The sequence below is a fragment of the Gossypium hirsutum genome, chromosome A05, assembly GCF_007990345.1.
Source record: "Gossypium hirsutum isolate 1008001.06 chromosome A05, Gossypium_hirsutum_v2.1, whole genome shotgun sequence".
Taxonomy (NCBI): Eukaryota; Viridiplantae; Streptophyta; class Magnoliopsida; order Malvales; family Malvaceae; genus Gossypium; species Gossypium hirsutum.
The window spans coordinates 109,879,289-109,897,129 of record NC_053428.1 but is presented as its reverse complement, the minus strand read 5'-3'; the positions used below and the strand labels follow the sequence as shown (position 1 = coordinate 109,897,129).

The window sequence follows — 17,841 nt, the reverse complement described above, 5'->3', positions numbered from 1 at the left end:
TCTCAATAATGTGGCGACACTTTGGAGGTTTTGTTAAGATTCAAGCGGTCAGCTTTGTATTTTTCTGTACTCAACATAAAAATATTAGGTTTAAACCATAAAATTATACTGTTTTTCCTTAAGTTGATATCAGGAGCTAAGGGGCTGGAGAAGAACTCGGCTTCTCTTAAAATGAAAAATTTCGCTTTTAGTCTTTTTATAATTAAAAAAAAATTAAATTAATATATAATAAAATTACATTTTGACCCTCTAAAAATGAAAAAAAATTGATTAAATCTTTTAAAAATTATAAAGATATAGGTTATTAAAATTGTAAAATTTTACTTTTGCTATCGTAGAAATATACAACTTATTTCTGGTCCCTGTCACAAATGGTACCCAAACTATACTCTATTACACCAAGTGGTAACTATATTTCATTACACAAATTACCTCAACCATTAAAAAATATCTTTTCGTCAATCATTTTGTGACATGTGATATTTTTTAAATTAAAATTAAATTAAAAAGATATAATTAATAATAAAGTAATTCTCCTCAATTCAAAATTGCTTTTCTATACATATTATAGATTATATAAATTATAGATTTAGCTTGCCAGTGGATAGCAAGGAGGTGCATTTGCCCCCCTTTTTTTCAGTCAATTACATCGTAGAACCCAAATCCGTGCGCATTGGATCATCAAATCAATTCCATGGGCTAATTTAGTTACTTGTAATGGCCGAACACATGCATGCGGGCCATGCTTGCTTAAGATCGAAAAGGAGTGAACCTTAAGCAATCATGTAATGCAAAAATAATGCACAGGATTTCCTCAACTTGGCACCCAGCTACAACCAGGAGATTTCCTCTTTCCCTTTTCAGAAATCATCTTCTTCAGTTTCTCTGCGTCCTCCCATTTATTTAGTGAAGCATAAATATTGGCCAAAAGCACATAATTTCCAGCATTTTCAGGCTCAATTTCAAAGAGATGATTAGAGGCAATCTCACCCAGTGCAGCATTACCGTAAACCTTACAAGCTCCAAGCAAAGCACCCCAAATTCCAGCATCCCAGGCATCTCCATATTCAATGATAAGATTATATGCCTTCTCAAGGTGGCCTGCCCTTCCAAGGAGGTCAACCATGCAAGTAAGGTGTTGACTTAAGGGCACTATGCCAAAAACAACTGTCATTAGCTCAAAGAGTTTGCATCCTTCCTCAACCAATCCACCGTGACTACAGGCATTAAGGACGCCTATGAATGTAACTTGGTTTGGTTTGATTCCTTCCTTGTGCATCTTTGAGAATAAAGCCAAAGCTACCTGGCACTCTCCATGGTCAGCAAGGGCTGTGATCATTGTGCTGTAAGATACTACATCCCTCTGCTTCATTCTACAGAATTCCATCCAGGCCTGCTCCATGCATCCACATCTTGCATGCATGTTTATTAACGCATTTGACACAAAGAGCGTCCTACCTATATTTATCATGCAATGAGGGGAAAAAAAAAGCATTTAATTAGAGTACCACACTAGCAATTACTAATACATACAAGCACGACTTACCACAGCATCCTTCTTCCAATTCCTTAGCCAATGCCTCCGCCATACTAACATCTCCAATTTGAGTACAAGCAGAAATAACACCCACCATTCCAACCTCCGTAATTCTGACATTTTGACCTCTCATTGCCCTATAAATCTCTATAGCTTCCTTTGCATATCCATTCTGTGCATAGCAAGCCAACATTGCTGCCCAACACGAAGCGTCTGGCTTTACTATTCCATCAAATATTCTTCTAGCCTTACTAACATCACCGCACTTCCCATAGCCTGCGATCATAGCAAGCCAAGCAACCGAATTCTTCTCCATCATCGTGTCATACAAGTCCTTGGCTGCTTCCATGTCACCATAATTTGCATATCCAGCAACCATAGTTGTCCAAGAAACCATATTGCGTCCCTCCATGTCATCAAATAAGAACCGCGCTTTATCCATTAATCCCACCTTAGTGTAACCACAAATCATAGCTGTCCAAGCAACCGCATCTTTCTCTTCCATACCATTGAACACTCTTTCGGCGTCCAACACGAATCCACACTTTGTGTACATATCAAGCAATGCTGTTTGCACAACATTGTTCCCCAAGAGTCCTGATTTTTCGACTCTCGCATGAACTTGCTTGCCTTCGAACACTGCCGGGACGCGAGCACAGGCATTAAGAACAGAGGAGAAGGTGAACCCAGAGGGGGATATACTTTTACACAGCATTCTAGAGTACAATATGATAGCTTGGATAAAATAACCGTTGAAAACATGGGAGCGTATGAGGGAAGTCCAAAGGAATTGGTTTCTACAGTTGGGTATTTGATCGAACACGTGGCGGGCGTAGCAGAGATTGTCACCAGATACATGTAATTGCTTATCGAGGAAAAGAGTTAAGAAATGGGAGTACTGGGGCTTACGCACAGTTTTCAGAAAGAAAGCATGGGTTTGCTTTAGTTGGTAAATTGAGTTGCTAAATTGGAGGTAATGGAAAACGGCTGAAAATCGTTTTCTTGTTGCTGGGAATGAGCGTTGGGACATGACATGTATCCTGAGTTTATTTACATGCATTGGGTGGGAAAGTTGTTGGCCTGACTTTCATGGATATTGATGTTTGACTTCACCAACATTAATTTACTCACTTCACTTTTCAAATTTCAAAATTTAGTTTAATTATCGACATTTTTATTACATTTATTGTTATGATATTTTTCAAATAAAAAAATTAGGCCATGGGAGGATATTTATTGGATCAGCCAGTCGTCGGAATGGGGAATAAATTGATTAATGATAGGAGGTTTGGAGGAATTTTTGGATTTAGAGCGAGTTTAATATTATTTTTAAGAAGTATTTTTAGGATAAAATACTTTTAAATTTTTTAAAAGTGTTAAAAAATATTTTATAATAGTACCTTTTTTTAACTAAAAATAAAAATAAAAAATTTTAAATTTTATTCAAAAGTATTTTTTAATTTAAAAATACTAGTAAGAAGTAATATTAAACTAAAACTTAACCGTTGGAAGAGTGGTTGTTCCTTCCGAATCCCCAAAAAAGTAGTGCATTGACGGGTTTGATGGACTCTTGACCAATTACCAAATATGGAGCAAGTTAGTTATCAACTGATATGGGCCAGCCCACCGCCTTCAATTTTGTATCCATCGGATCCGGTCCGGTCAGTTCGGGATCTAATTCTTTCTCTATCCGACTGACTTCCTCGCATATCCCGTGTCTATCTCCCTCTAGCTCGCCGTCTGCGGCGAACACTGCTGCAAGCCAACTGGGTTTTGTCTGTTCTCTTACTAAAAAATTGTTCTTTCATGTTCGTGCAAAACTGTTTCCTCTTTTGGGACTTCCAAAGAGCAACCGACCAAGATGGATTCCATCATCACCTCAGCTCTGGAAGAAATATGCTTCCACGGGCAGCTAGGCATTTCTCTTTCCTCTCTCTGCACCAATCTCGACATCCCTCCTCCTCTCAAAGCCTCCCTTTGGAAAAATCTCCTCTCCATCCCCGGTCTTCGGTTCATGCCGCGAAACGCTGCGTTTCTTAGCCCTACCGATGCCTCCATTCAATGCGCTGAAGGTGCCGAGAAACTCGATATCATAATCTTAGCCCATGAAACGCTTAGAAATAACTTCGTTGGCCTTTATGATGAAAATGTTCAAATCTCATCTCAACAACGTCGCACTCTGGAAAGACTCGCTGTTGCTAGGTTTAGTTTCCTTTTGTTATCTGATTTTTCTTTTTGGGATCTTGTGAAGTTACTTGTGATACTATGTTTTTCTGATGAATTTAGAGGATAAGATTTTCAATTGATTAGTTGGACAATTTGCGAGAACAGAAAGCACATACTATGCATAAATTAGTTAAGGGGTTATATTCCCTCATATTGCAAAAGGTATAAGAAGGTGAATTCCAAAATCTCAAATAATACTTATTTAACATTTACCATTCAATAGGCATCATTCAGGGAAAATAAATTTGAAGGTACTATTTATGTTTGTCTTGTCACACAATTTATACTAAATTTGAAATCTAAATACCTTCTCTCAAATTGAAGTTCTCAAGGTAAGCTAATTTTCAAAATGGTGGGTTTATGAGAATTTTGTATTTAGATTGTCTAGGATGAACTAATAAGTTATGCAGATTATTCTGATTAATCACCTTGAAATTCAAAATTCGGTGTATTGCAGCTATATACTCTTTTAATTATTAGCTACATGACCTGATTGTTAAAGTACTACAACATGAAGTGAATTCATTCGTCCTTTTTATTTTTATATGAGGCTTATTGAAGTGTAGAAAATTGATGGGAAGAGGGGAGGACTAATAACTACTGGAAATACATAGAGATATATAATTGTTATGTACTCCAGAAAGTGTTATTGCATTAGGGTTTATGATTTTGCAGTTAGTGATTAATATTGGTAAGCGTAACTTGGTTGGTAAAATCTTAAGTCTTATTCACTTCTTTGTGAAGCCACATTTGTAGTGATGTTAAAGAGAGATAGGTTATTAACAGATGGTACTTGCAGAACAAATGGAGTGACACAAAGTCAGCTTGCAAAGGAATTTGGTATTGAAGGGAAGAACTTCTTTTATATATTAAAAAACCTTGAATGTAGAGGGTTGATTGTGAAACAACCGGCACTTGTTAGGAAGAAAGAACATTGCAGTGAAGGGGACTCCAAAATCAGTTCATCTGTGACCACCAATTTGATATACTTGCATAGATACGCGAAGCGTTTGGGCTCTCAACAGAAGTTTGAGATTAATAAAGAAGAACAAACTGTTGAAACCCTTGCATACGGTGAAGAAAATGCTTCAGATGACTATGGATTTGCTACAGAAAATGGGAAAGAAAATATTTCTGTGACTGATTATCTACCTGCAATGAAAGTTGTTTGTGATAAACTGGAAGAAGCCAATGGAAAGGTCAATCATATTCAGAATGTTGTTAGATTCATGGATTTGATGTTATGCCATTATGCTGATTTTCGTTCTATTGAAGGTTCTTGTTGTCTCAGATATTAAACGAGACTTAGGTTATACAAGATCCAGAGGCCACAAAGCCTGGAGAAATGTAAGATTGCTATCTTTATTTCTCTCTCAAAAGGGCCAAAGAAAAAGGGGGGGGGGCTTCATTTTAATTTTGTCTAGTCCACAATCTGCTCCTCTCTAGTGATTTTTTGAATTTGTCTTCCTCATACCATGGGCTGCATATATGCCATTAGATCTACCGCAGGTTAAAAGATGCTGGTCTCGTCGAGGATTTGCATGCTGTTGTGAATGAGAAGGTGATGTAAACTATATAGTTCTTAGTTCATGCTTTTGCAAGATTCCATTTTACTTTTTCTTCATTTATGCTGAATAGAAATTTCCAGAAAAAGTTATGTTGATGGGCTTACACCTTGTGAGGATTTCTAATAAGCTTTTCTAGAAAGTCTTCTTCCTGTCTCTTTCTTTCTCTCTTCTTTTTCTGGTTGAAGTTTGTCTATTTTCAAATCATGCTCAAATCGACTCATCTAAGTTTTAAGCATTTTGGGGCAGTTAGTTAAAATGGATTCTTTCGTTCTATTCTCCAACTGGCGAGGAGCTGCTGAATCCTTCTTTATTAAAACCTTTTCTTATTTTATTTTATTTATTCCTTTTTATATATGTTCCCTAATAGCTGATGTGTAATTGTTTAACCTTCTATTCCTGATTATGTTTTTAATGTTGTATATTCTTTCTAACCTTATATAACTTTGTAACTGTTGACTAATTAATAAAATTTATTCAATATCATAAGCTTTAGATAAACTAAGTAAACAAGGTTATACATCTTTTATGAAGAGTATTTTTTGCCTTGACGCGCAAGATAAGATTTCTTTTATATGAAGTTGATAAACTATTCCATGCCTTTGGTTGTGCTTTCTTGGCCAGTATTACCAATACAGATCCTTGCAGTCAATTATACCATATAAAATCATGTAAAACATTCTAGATTATATTTTATGGAAAAATATTCTGTCTACTTCTGCACTATCTAAGTGAGTGTTCATTTGTGATTTGTTTCTATTTTCTTTAGGTTGAATTTTGCCTAAGGTTGGTGAAGAGCTTTCCTGAAAAGAATTTTGAGCCAAAACTTCTCAGGTGTGATGCTAATCTTGACAAAGGACAACAGCTGAAGTTTGGAAAGTCAATTCTGGATGTAGACCAGATTGTAGAGCTTCCCATTGATAATCAAATTTATGATATGGTCGATGCTGAAGGATCTGAGGGTTTACCGGTTATGACGGTGCATATATATTTTCTTGACTTTTCTTTGTTATGATCTTGTTGATCTTAATGGCTATGATGCTGTGTTTTTGACAAATATTAGTTTGTTGTAAGCTGAAGAGTGGATCTTAAAATGTAAATCAAGGCCTTTAGATATTTACTAATCATGCTTTAAGAAAGATGAAATTCAATTCAAATATGTACTGCATACTGTTAATGGAGTAGAAAAAGCATAAACAAGCTGTTTATTCAATCAAGTCTTAGCAAGTCTTACAGCTTGTTCTTTTTCCAACTTAGCTGAAGAGATTCACTTGGATTTATGGTTATCATCTAGTTCAATTATGTTAAGACTCTTACTTCCATCAAGATGGTGATATAGTTTTTATTTTTCTTTTGGTACATTGGTTAATTGGGGGATGGGTTGGGACACTAGGGTTCGAACCTTAGCTCTAATACCGCATAAGCTTCTTCCCCCTAGGCTAAGATTTTGTTGTCAGGGAATTGTGAGATCAGCAATATACTGCCTCAATATAATTGTAGTGTCTTTGCGCTTTGATGCTACGCAGATGATTCAAAACTCGATATGCATGTATATTATTCATGACATGAGTGTGCTTGGCAGCACTTGCTACCACTCATTTGTCCGAAAGAAGCATACTGATTTTAATGTACTACAGTATACTGATTTATGCCTGAAAATGCTGTAACTGGTAGATAGCTGTAATGATCTATTTTATAGTTATTTCAGCTTTTACTAGTTTTTTTTATGTTTTAATCATATTATTGTGTGTAGTTTTAAACCTTTAATTATCTGTGCCTTTTCAATGTCTGATTTTGCATGAAGTTCCCTCAAATGTATTTCATTTGTTTCCAAACTGGTAACTCTCTCATGTTCATATATGGTATGAGCAGGTATGTGAGAGGCTTGGAATTGACAAGAAAAGAAGCTATTCTCGATTCTTTAACATGTTCTCTAGGTTTGGGATGCACCTGCAAGCTGAAAGCCACAAAAAGACTACAGCTTATCGAGTTTGGACATCTGGGAATTCTTGTAAATCATCAAATGCATTTTTGATTAAATCAAAAAATGCTGATGATGAAAAGCAGATCTCTAATCTTGATGTTGGCCATTCAGGAGTTCCTGATGAACTGAACCAAAATCTTCTAGAGTATAATCCTTCAGCTTCTGCAAGTGATTCTTTTACTCCCCTGAAAGTGAATGATTTGGAAAATGGTACTGAAATTTCCTGTGGCTCCCCTGGAGAAACTAACCATATTGTTCTGTATTCTGACAACACACAAGGGCTTCCAACTGAACAAAGTAATACTGCCTGTGAAGCAGAACTTGATTTAGTTAGTACTGAAAGCCAAATATGTGCTGCTCCACCACAGCCTATAGGACTTGATTTGTTGAGGCCTCCTGATTCTGGCTCATATCAGACCTATTCAAGTCAAGTTCTGACTGCTGATGGTGCTCGAAGGGAGCAAAGGATGCTTGGACGTTTACAGGTACTATTTTTTCTCCAGGCACTTGACTGAAGGCTTAAATCGAGATCTATGTTACGCAAACTCCTCGTTTTCCCTTGGTACCTTTATTTGACAGCTCTGTCTGACACATATTTGGGCCTGAGTATGAGGGTATGATCCTCCAAATATATGAAAAACTAAGGAAAAATCATGTATACCTATGTTTGAGACGTGCCTCTGTTTGACACTCACCTCTGAGTCTGGCTAACGTAGTTTGAGATTATAAACTTGTTTATCATCCTTAACAAATTCTAGAAATACAAATTTCATTCTAGTTTTCTTATACAGGATGAGAAGTTTATTTTAAGACCTGAATTGTATCGATGGCTTGTGGAACTTGAGAAGGACAAGAGCACAAAATTGGACAGGAAGACTGTTGATCGAATGTTAAAGAAGCTTCAGCAACAAGGGCACTGCAAATGCATGCACATTAATGTGCCTGTTGTAACTAATTGTGGCCGAAGCCGTATTACTCAGGTGGTTCTGCACCCGTCTGTTGAAGCATTACATCCGGAGCTGCTGAGTGAAATTCATGACAGGTTGAGATCATTTGAAATGCAAGTCCGTGGCCATGCAACATCGAAGTTGAAAAGCAATGATTCAATTCCTGTATTAGATGGTGTCCAGAGAACTCCAAACCATGTTGATTTAGAAGCCAAGGCTGCTAAATCAGAAGCCATGCGTGCCAATGGTTTTGTGCTGGCAAAAATGGTACGCTTGAAACTGCTTCATAGGTTTTTTTGGGGTTTCTTGAGTAGTTTTCATGGTTGGAATGATGTTTTATCACTTGAGAGATACCTGCATGGTCAGAAAAATCTTCATGGTTCATGCATTTTATTTTCATTGGAAGCAGCCATCAAGGCCATTCCACTTGAACTTTTCGTACAAGTTGTGGGAACTACTCTAAAGTTTGATGATATGATTGAGAAGTGTAAGAGAGGCTTGTGTCTTTCTGATCTTCCCATTGATGAGTATAGGCTTCTAATGGATACTCAGGCAACTGGCAGACTTTCACTGCTCATTGACATCCTAAGGCGTTTGAAGGTACAATTACTTAGCCAAGTTTCCAGGAGGTTAATCATGTAGGAATATTTCATTCTTCTGGAAACTTTTGCATCATTAATATGTTCACTGTGATTTCTCTTTTGAAACCATTTAGTTGCTTTTTACCATGAAAAAGCTGGGTTTCATTCTACCAATCCAATTATGCGGTTTGACATGTTAGTGACATTGTTGTAAGACAATGATGGCTGTTCTAAGTTATTGATCCTAGAATGTGAATTTTAACATTTGATTTTTAGATAAACAAGGCTCAATGATTTTCTTGCCTTGATATAAAGTAAGTGGTAGCTACTGTGGAAGAATGCCTTTTCTTCTAGACACACTTGTAACTGGTGCAACGTTATATTGGTTAACTATCTGCTTGAAGAATTCCCTTTTCTTCATGTCTTGTTTCACGGTTGTTGTTTGTATGAACGTAGGTTAATAGGAATATAATGATAGCAAAGTTGACATGCATTAGCGGAATTCAAATTTGAAGCTGTTCAAATATAATGGATTTATGCTGGAATTCAATTCTGAGCAGGCTTACTTTGAATTGCTGAAATTCAAAGTAGCAGCATATTTTATTTTAATTGCTGGGAAAGACGAGAGCTGGAATATGTTTGAATGGTATATTGGTAGAATGAAATATTATTAGAGCATGCAAACTCCTGAATATATTAATATAAAAATTCCTGATCAACAAAATTAAAACAGTTTCTAGGGGATTATACGTTTTAATCAGTATGTTTGTTTTAAATTAGAATAGTTAGTTCTGTATAGATTCTTTTTTGATGAATTTCTCTCTGCTCCTGCATTGCATATTACTGTTTCTTTGACTGGCATTATTTGGTGATGTAGTTGATTCGGCTGGTACCTGATGAATGTTCAGATAACAGATTAAAGGCACCACATGCCATTTTGACCCATGCTATGGAGCTTAAACCTTACATAGAGGAACCACTATCACTGGTTGCCACATCTACTTCTAGTTCTCTTGACCTTCGTCCTAGAATCAGGCATGATTTCATCTTTTCTAATGGGGAAGCTGTTGATGACTATTGGAAAACTTTGGAATATTGTTATGCAGCTGCTGATTCAAGAGCTGCTTTGCATGCATTCCCTGGGTCTGCTGTTCACGAGGTATGCACTAGACAGAAATGTAGAGTCTAAAATTCATGGCACATATCATACTTGAAAAGGTAAAATAAAAATTATTATTTAGAATTTTAGTTCTAAGAATAGATTGTAAAAATAGGAGATAATGTCTCACTGAATTTTGTTAGATTTAAACTTGTTTGAAAAATTTACAATGGTAATAGAAAGTCAGTGTGATGCTACATTCAACAGTCAGTGTAAGTATTTGTATGTGTATTACTTTTTGTGGATGATTAGGAATTTCCTATTTATAAGCATGGTTAAATTCGTACAGGCGATATGTGTTAGGTTTGCAAACTTTTCTGTTATTTATAAGTTATATCTGCTGCTGCTTTGCATCTATATCCATTGTAACAGCCTGCTAAGTGAAATGTAAAAGCTAAGTGATTATTGCAGGTTTTCCTTAATCGATCATGGGCTTCGGTTCGAGTTATGACGTCTGATCAGCGTTCTGAGCTCCTTAAGCGAATCGTGAAGGATAATTTAAATGAAAAACTTTCATATAGAGACTGTGAAAAGATTGCAAAGGATCTTAATCTGACCTTGGAACAGGTAAAGTATATTTTGCCTATTGTTATTTGATCCCACCGCCCTTTCTCCGGGGCAACCATTAGTGTCCAATTGGTTGTAATAATTTGTTTGGTTTAAACTAATTTATTTTCTGTTTACAGGTACTTCGTGTATATTATGATAAGCGGCAAAAGCGTCTTAATAGATTTCGGGGTGTTCCAAATAGCAATGGAGAGCAGTATCAAGGAGAAAGAGATAAACAGTCATCTTCTCGGAAAAGAAAGAGATCAACTGTCAAATCAATAGAAGGAATAAAAGCTGATGCAAGAATCATACAATTAGGTGAAAAGGAGGGTGGTACACTATCTGATGGAAATGATGAGCTAAAAGAAGATTATCATTTAGCTTCTTCAGTGGGACCTGATGCCATCCAAGCATATCAGGAAGCTGATCTTGTTGAAGCTGTGAATAAGCCAGGGTCACATGAAGAAGATGAGGCGCATTATTCCTTAATTATCCAGAATTCCTTCTTGAAAATGAAGCCAACACGTAGAAAAAGAATCTTATGGACAGATGAGGCAGACAGGTAGACTGTAGTATATATTCTTAAGACTGTGGAAATGAGAAGCATATCTCTATGGTTAACAAACTGAATTGAAAATGGGCACAGGGGCACTTTTTTAAAATGTTAGATATATCATATTCTTCGATTTTGGTCCATGCATAACATATCTCCAACTAATGATGCTTGCCTGGCAGTAATTTTGTTAAGTTGTAAGAAGGTTTGAGAACATGATGATTGGGAGAATTTTCAGTATCTCTTTAACCTCGTCAGTTGCTTGTGTTTAACATTTATTTTATGCATTTGGTGGTTGTCTATCTGCTTTACTTGATGATAGATATAGTATAGGGACTTTGAAGAGGAAGATGTTTAAAGTATATTACGGTTCTGTGTTTCACATTATTTTGTTCTATGCAGGGAATTGGTAACCCAATATGCAAGATACCGTGCTGCCCTTGGGGCAAAATTTCACCGTGTAGATTGGACTTCACTTGATGGCCTACCTGCGCCTCCTAGAGCTTGTGCAAGAAGAATGACAAACCTAAATCGAAGTGCAAAATTTAGGAAAGCATTAATGCAACTATGCAATGTGCTTAGTGAACGGTATAAGATGCATATTGAAAAAAGCCAAAATAGGTCATCCAACAATAGTGATTGCAGACTTCTCCGATTTTCATCAATTGAACATGGAATGGAATATGGTGAAGATGCAGGCTTCGAGAAAGAAAGATGGGATGATTTTGATGACAGAAAGATAAAAAGTGCTTTGGTGGATGTTCTTCATTTTAAACAGATTGGTAAACTGGAGGCCTCTAGAAAGGTCAGATCTTTATCTGCTGAGTGGTCTAGTGTAAACATGAATTCAGAAGATTATGTAATTCCTCCACTTTAGGGCTGACAAATATATTCCATTAGTGCTCCTAAAGTTCAAAAAAAATTATCAAATTGCAGTTGGAAAGCTTTTATTGATTTTCATCATTGGGCATTCTTTCCCAATGTTTTGGATATTATATTTATCTTGATTTTAAGTACACTGAAAGTTTTTATGCTTTCTTGTTTCCTAGCAGAAGCAACAAGGATCTGAAATGGTTCTGGCAACTACCCAAGATGGAAATTTTGGAATTCCTGGTGCTGAGCAACATAAGGGCTCTAATCAAAGCTCACAACACCATCGCTTTCATCAAAAGTTAGTTAAGCTATGGAATATAGGAAATGGTGTTGGCAGACAAGTACACGAATCGTTGGCTGTTTCTAATGCGGTTGAACTATTTAAGCTTGTTTTCTTGAGCATATCCATAGTGCCACCATCTCCAAATTTGCTGACAGAAACTTTGCGCCGTTATTCAGAACATGATCTTTTTGCAGCTTTTAGCTATCTTAGAGATAGAAAAATTATGGTAAATATCAGTTTGTATTTCCTATATTTTTAAGTTATTTCAATCTATGCAATTTACATAGAGGTGTTAATGTTTTGTACTTAAGTAAAAGAGCAGTATTTCATAAATCTTATGAAATAAGATGCATTAGGATGCAATAAAGATCTCCACTCACTAATTTGTTTAGAATTCCTTTTCATTTCAGTCAAAATCTTATGATATTTGGGACGATATCCTTGGAGCCTTGGTGATAGGCTTTTGGCACCATTGGACTACTCCAACAATTTCTCTTGAGCTATTTTGCATTTCAATAAAATCTGATATATTCACGAGGACATCCTTGGATTCTTAATATATTGCTTTTAGCACCATTTCTCTGTTTAAATTTATAACATAATATCATCTCCTGCCTCTAGCTTAAGCAGTACACCTTGTGAACAGGGCTGGGCAGGTTGTACTTTTTATCTTATTAATCATGTAGAACAGTGTTATAGTAGTGTGCTGTTTTCCGGTCTTTCTTTGGCGACAACTCTGGTATTAGTAATTCAACTCTTTCCGTTGACTTTATGTTAAGTAATTGTCTTTTTTCTACAGTACCAAACCATCTGAGATGACTTCACCTTACATTCCCTTGCTGTCAGTGTGCCAGCTTCTTGATCTGCATTATTTCTTTTCCCTATTGTGCTGTTATCAATTCAAATTCCACCCCTGTTTACCCTTGTTTTCCTGATTCTGAATTTTCTTCAACTTTTGGCAGATTGGTGGTACTTGCGGTCAACCTTTTGTGCTTTCTCAACAGTTCTTGCACAGTATTTCCAAGTCTCCATTTCCTTGCCATACAGGAAAGAGAGCTGCTAATTTTTCTGCTTGGATTCATGAAAGAGAAAAAGATCTAATGGAAGGGGGGATTAATCTTACTGCAGATTTGCAATGTGGTGATATTTTCCACTTGTTTTCTCTTGTTTTTTCTGGTGAGCTTTCTGTTTCCCCTTGCTTACCAGATGAAGGTGTTGGAGAAGCTGAAGACCTAAGAAGCTTAAAACGTAGAGCTGAGGATAATGAATTATGTGATGTAGATAAGGCTAAGAAATTAAAATCCATTGCAGAAGGTGAATTTGTTTCACGACGAGAAAAGGGCTTTCCTGGTATCATGGTATCGGTGTATAGCTCAACATTTCCTGCAGCCAATTCTTTAGAATTGTTCAAGGATGAGGAAACATTCAACCCTGAGCTTTTGAATGAGGAAAGTTCAACTAATTTGGACCATATGAAGGAAATGATTGAGTTTAGAAATAGTGTCACTACGGCTTCAAAGTCGGCTGGGTCACCCTGGGAAGCTATGGCTGGTTACACTGAGCATCTGTTGGCAAAACCTTCTGATGAAGGGCAAGGCAGTCACTTTGATTCTGAGATCATCAAGGTTGTTTGCACTGAAATTCAGAAGGCTGGTGACCAAGGTTTGAGCATAGAAGATGTTTATAGTCTTGTCAAAATGCCAGGTATTTTGTTTTTTGGTCATGTTTGTACTTGGGATTCATCTTCATATTTACGAAAGAGGATGTATGCATGTAAATTCCAGTTCATTGAATGTTTTGAGATATTCGTCTTGCAGGAGAAAAGACACCTGAAATCATCATTGATACTCTCCAAGCATTTGGAATAGCTAAAAAGGTTGCTATACTTGACCATTGGAATATAAATACTATTAGTATGTAATTTTTTTTTCTCATATATGTATTCCCTCTGTCGCTTCTTGCCAATAGTGCAAGGAAGGGGTTATGGTAGAAGGTGCCTTAAATTATTAGTAGCCGTGTTCCAGTATTGACAGTAGAATGTTAAAACAGATCTGGCAATGGGGAATTGATGACTTCATCTTTAAGACATTTGCTAGTACTAGTATATCTTGAGAATTCTTAATTGGCTGCTTATAAATAGCCCTTGGGCTATGGAACAAAGGACTATCCTGGAGACCTACACCCTGGTGTTGACAGTGATTCTCAAATATCACAGAACAGAACATGATACGATGGGTTAGGGTGCAATAGAAACAAAGATACAGGCAATGGTTACCTGATCTTAATGGTCCTAGTGAATCCTTCCATTCTGACATTGAGTTCTTTAATTTGGAATGGATTAAATCTCCTCAAGTAGGATTTGAACCTAGGATCAGTCAAGTTGTATTGGTTTTTGTTAGGTTGTAGAATTTTTAAGGAAAGAGGGAGAGAAGATCATGGCTTGGTAGTTTATACTATATTTTCAAAGTACTAGATGATATCTAAAACTTCCCATTACCAAATTCATGTGCACTGATGTTGTGATCTCTTTCATGCAGGTCAATGCATATGACTCTGTTCGTGTTGTTGATGCTTTATATCACTCGAAATATTTTCTTGCCTCAGTTTCAAGTTTCCATCGAGATCTTAAAACACCTTTGTTGCTAACATCCCAAGCCAAGGATGGTGGCAACTCTGTCCAGCAAGACAATAAGAGTCCTGATGCTGCTAAGTTATTGGGCAGCTCAAGTGTTAGTGATGTGCACAAAGTTACTATTCTTAATCTTCCTGAAGAGCATGCTTTACCTTCCAATGAAGTTCCTACTAGCAATGCAAATGAAATCTGCATGTATGGAAAAGAAGTTTTATCACAAGGGGATGATGAGGATATGATTTGTAAGCCTTTTTCAGGTGAGAGATTGGTTCCTATATTGCCATGGTTAAATGCAGATGGGACCATCAACAGGATGGTCTACAATGGACTTATACGACGTGTTCTTGGTACTGTGATGCAAAATCCTGGGATAGTGGAGGTACTGCCTTTTCTGTACATATTGATTTAATGTCATGGTTTTCTGAAAGCACTTGATGAACAGGAATTTCTTAATTTAAAGTGATATGAACTTTTAGAACTCTTCTTTTAACTTCACAAAAGAAGGCACCTTTTAAAGCTGTCAGCAAGCTGTTGCATTACTTAAAACTCGAGGAAGTTTTTGCTTTCATGAATTTAGTTTTCTTCTTCTACCTTTTTTTTTTCTTTTTTTTTTTTGTGGGAAAGTAAAATTTTTAACTAAACTGAAGTATTTGGTTTCTAAAATAGAAAAACTGGCTTGGTTGAGTTTTAACAGTTTGGTTCACTGAGTTATTTCTCAGTTCTTGGATGTTCCAAAGGACATTCTACTTTGCAGTTATTCTTGTTAAGTGGTGTTATATAACACTTAAATTATAGATTTCTTGTGGTACAAGTTGAACTTCACCTATTGTCTATTGGTTTTAGGTCGGATACATAACACGATATTAGAGCCTAGTTTCTCCTGTTCTGTTATTAACCCATGTAAGGTTTTCCACGCATTGGCACTTGTTGAGTTACACATGAGGAAGTATTAAGTAGCGTTATGCCTTATGCCATATTGCTTTAAATTTGAGTTTTCTATGGTCTTATATTCGAGTTGTCTCCCCACTTATTGTCAATTGGTTAAGTAGTATGCTTAACAATTCATTTGAGTGTAGCTATGATGACTTTGGACTATTTCAGACTTTAAATAACAAAGGTTGGAATCAAACTGAAATGAATGGTTTCCTCTGTTGTTGAATTGAAGTCTATAAGAAGATTAAAAGATTCGATTAGTTTGTGTTTTCTCTATTTAGTTTTCCCATATTTTGCACAACCCTTCTTCTGGGTGGTTTGCCCATTGCTTTGGGTATGACTTTTCTTGATGTTGGTGTTTACTGGTTTGGGCAATAGTTCTCAAGTTGGGGTAAATGTGTTTTGTATCATATGCCTTTCTGACTTTCTTTTTGTTCCTCTCTTCAATCTTTGGGACAGGAGGACATTGTCTGCCAAATGGATGTACTAAATCCCCAGGTATGCTGTTCTATTTTCCTTATGTTGAGGGTGGAGGCGGAAGATTGTAGTCATGATACTTGAATGTCTTGCATCCCCACCTGATCGCTAAGATTGGAAAATGGTTAATTGATGATCATCATATAATAAACGAATTAGGTTTTTGGACAAATATTTTGCATGGTTCGATCTGACTTTTTCTGCCCATAACCTACAATCATGGTTGGTGAAAACTTGGCAGTTCCAATACAGATTTCGAGTTCTTTTCTTTCTGACTTTTGATAGATAAATTACCTTGACATGGTGTTGGCGGAAGTAGGATCCTAGGATGCGTACTTACCCTCAACCCTAATACGCACACAAAGAAAAGGTTAACAATATGAGAAAAAAAAATTCATATATTTATGTGATTGCGTTGATCATCCATCAAACATATAGTCCACGTTTTGGTATGCATACAACCAGTAAAGTTTGCCACATTAATATGCTTGTATACTGTTATGAAGACTTAAAAAGTTTATTTACATTCCCTCTAATGTGCATCTCTAAACTTTCTGTAGAGTTGTAGAAAGCTACTGGAATTGATGATATTGGATAGACACCTGATAGTGAAAAAGATGCTTCAAACAACAGGTAGCGGTCCTCCTGCCCTTCTGGCAACCCTTGTCCGGAGTAGCTGTAGAAAATCAAAGATGGTGTGCCGTGAACATTTCTTTGCAAACCCTACGAGTACATTTTTCCTGTAGCAATGTCAGCATTGGTTTGTGTAAATAAACAGCATAGATCCTGGGCAGCAAGGTTAGAAGCTGCATTTTCTTTCTTCTGCTTGCTATCCTATTGAAAAAGAAGTGTATCCTACTGATGATTTTAGGGGGTTAAATGACTTTTTTCATTATTATAATTTTTAGTTTTTTTTATTATAAATTTTTATATTTATTTATAAGTTTTTTTTTATGATTTTTATGATTATTTATAATTTTTAATAAGTTTATATGAATTTTGAGTTTTAATAATTTTTATATATTTATGATTTTTTGTAATTTTTTTTACTTTTTAATGATTTTTTGATAAAAATATAATATTAAACTAGAAACTGCCACGTGTTATTATCTAATTGATTTTAATTGATTCTAAAGGTCAACGTGATCAAAGATAAAAACCATTAGCGGACGAGCTTAATTGATCTTTCTAAAGTAGTGTTTAGAAAGTCGCATGATAAAAACTATTAGTGGGCGACAATGGTTGTTTTGTGTTGCATCTTTTTTACATTGTACAATAACTCGTCCTTGTTAGAAATCTTGTTGCCTCCAACTTTGTCACAAGTTATAGTAGTGTGCTCACCATCTTTGGTGGTGATGGATAAAATGAATTACTTAATTATACTGAAAAGTCTCTGTGTTTTTCATCTTTGACTTATGTATGAGTTTTAGAAAACATCCTCCTTTGATGAGGTAGAACTCATAGTCATGGTCGCATAACCATTGCTAATTGGAGTCTCATTTATGCGACATCTCTTGATAGAATGGTTTTTGTAAATTTGAA

General features: G+C 36.1%; 2 protein-coding genes across 2 annotated transcripts; one reads left to right on the top strand and one right to left on the bottom strand.

Annotated features, from left to right (window-relative positions):
• Nucleotides 1-513: 513 nt before the first annotated feature.
• On the bottom strand, nt 514-2,993 carry LOC107963158 (putative pentatricopeptide repeat-containing protein At5g37570). The gene is made up of 2 exons (XM_041114571.1): nt 1,547-2,993; nt 514-1,458 (listed from the first exon to the last, which is right to left on the bottom strand). The coding sequence occupies exons 1-2, from the start codon at nt 2,595-2,597 to the stop codon at nt 815-817; spliced, it is 1,695 nt and encodes a 564-aa protein (XP_040970505.1). The 5' UTR covers nt 2,598-2,993; the 3' UTR covers nt 514-814.
• Nucleotides 2,994-3,398: 405 nt separating this feature from the next.
• On the top strand, nt 3,399-17,194 carry LOC107962191 (uncharacterized). The gene is made up of 17 exons (XM_016898493.2): nt 3,399-3,739; nt 4,563-4,962; nt 5,039-5,110; nt 5,262-5,324; nt 6,098-6,307; nt 7,201-7,797; nt 8,104-8,859; nt 9,718-9,999; nt 10,411-10,566; nt 10,686-11,110; nt 11,504-11,906; nt 12,154-12,483; nt 13,220-13,961; nt 14,075-14,133; nt 14,795-15,268; nt 16,282-16,320; nt 16,860-17,194. The coding sequence occupies exons 1-17, from the start codon at nt 3,399-3,401 to the stop codon at nt 17,043-17,045; spliced, it is 5,535 nt and encodes a 1,844-aa protein (XP_016753982.2). The 3' UTR covers nt 17,046-17,194.
• Nucleotides 17,195-17,841: the final 647 nt, after the last annotated feature.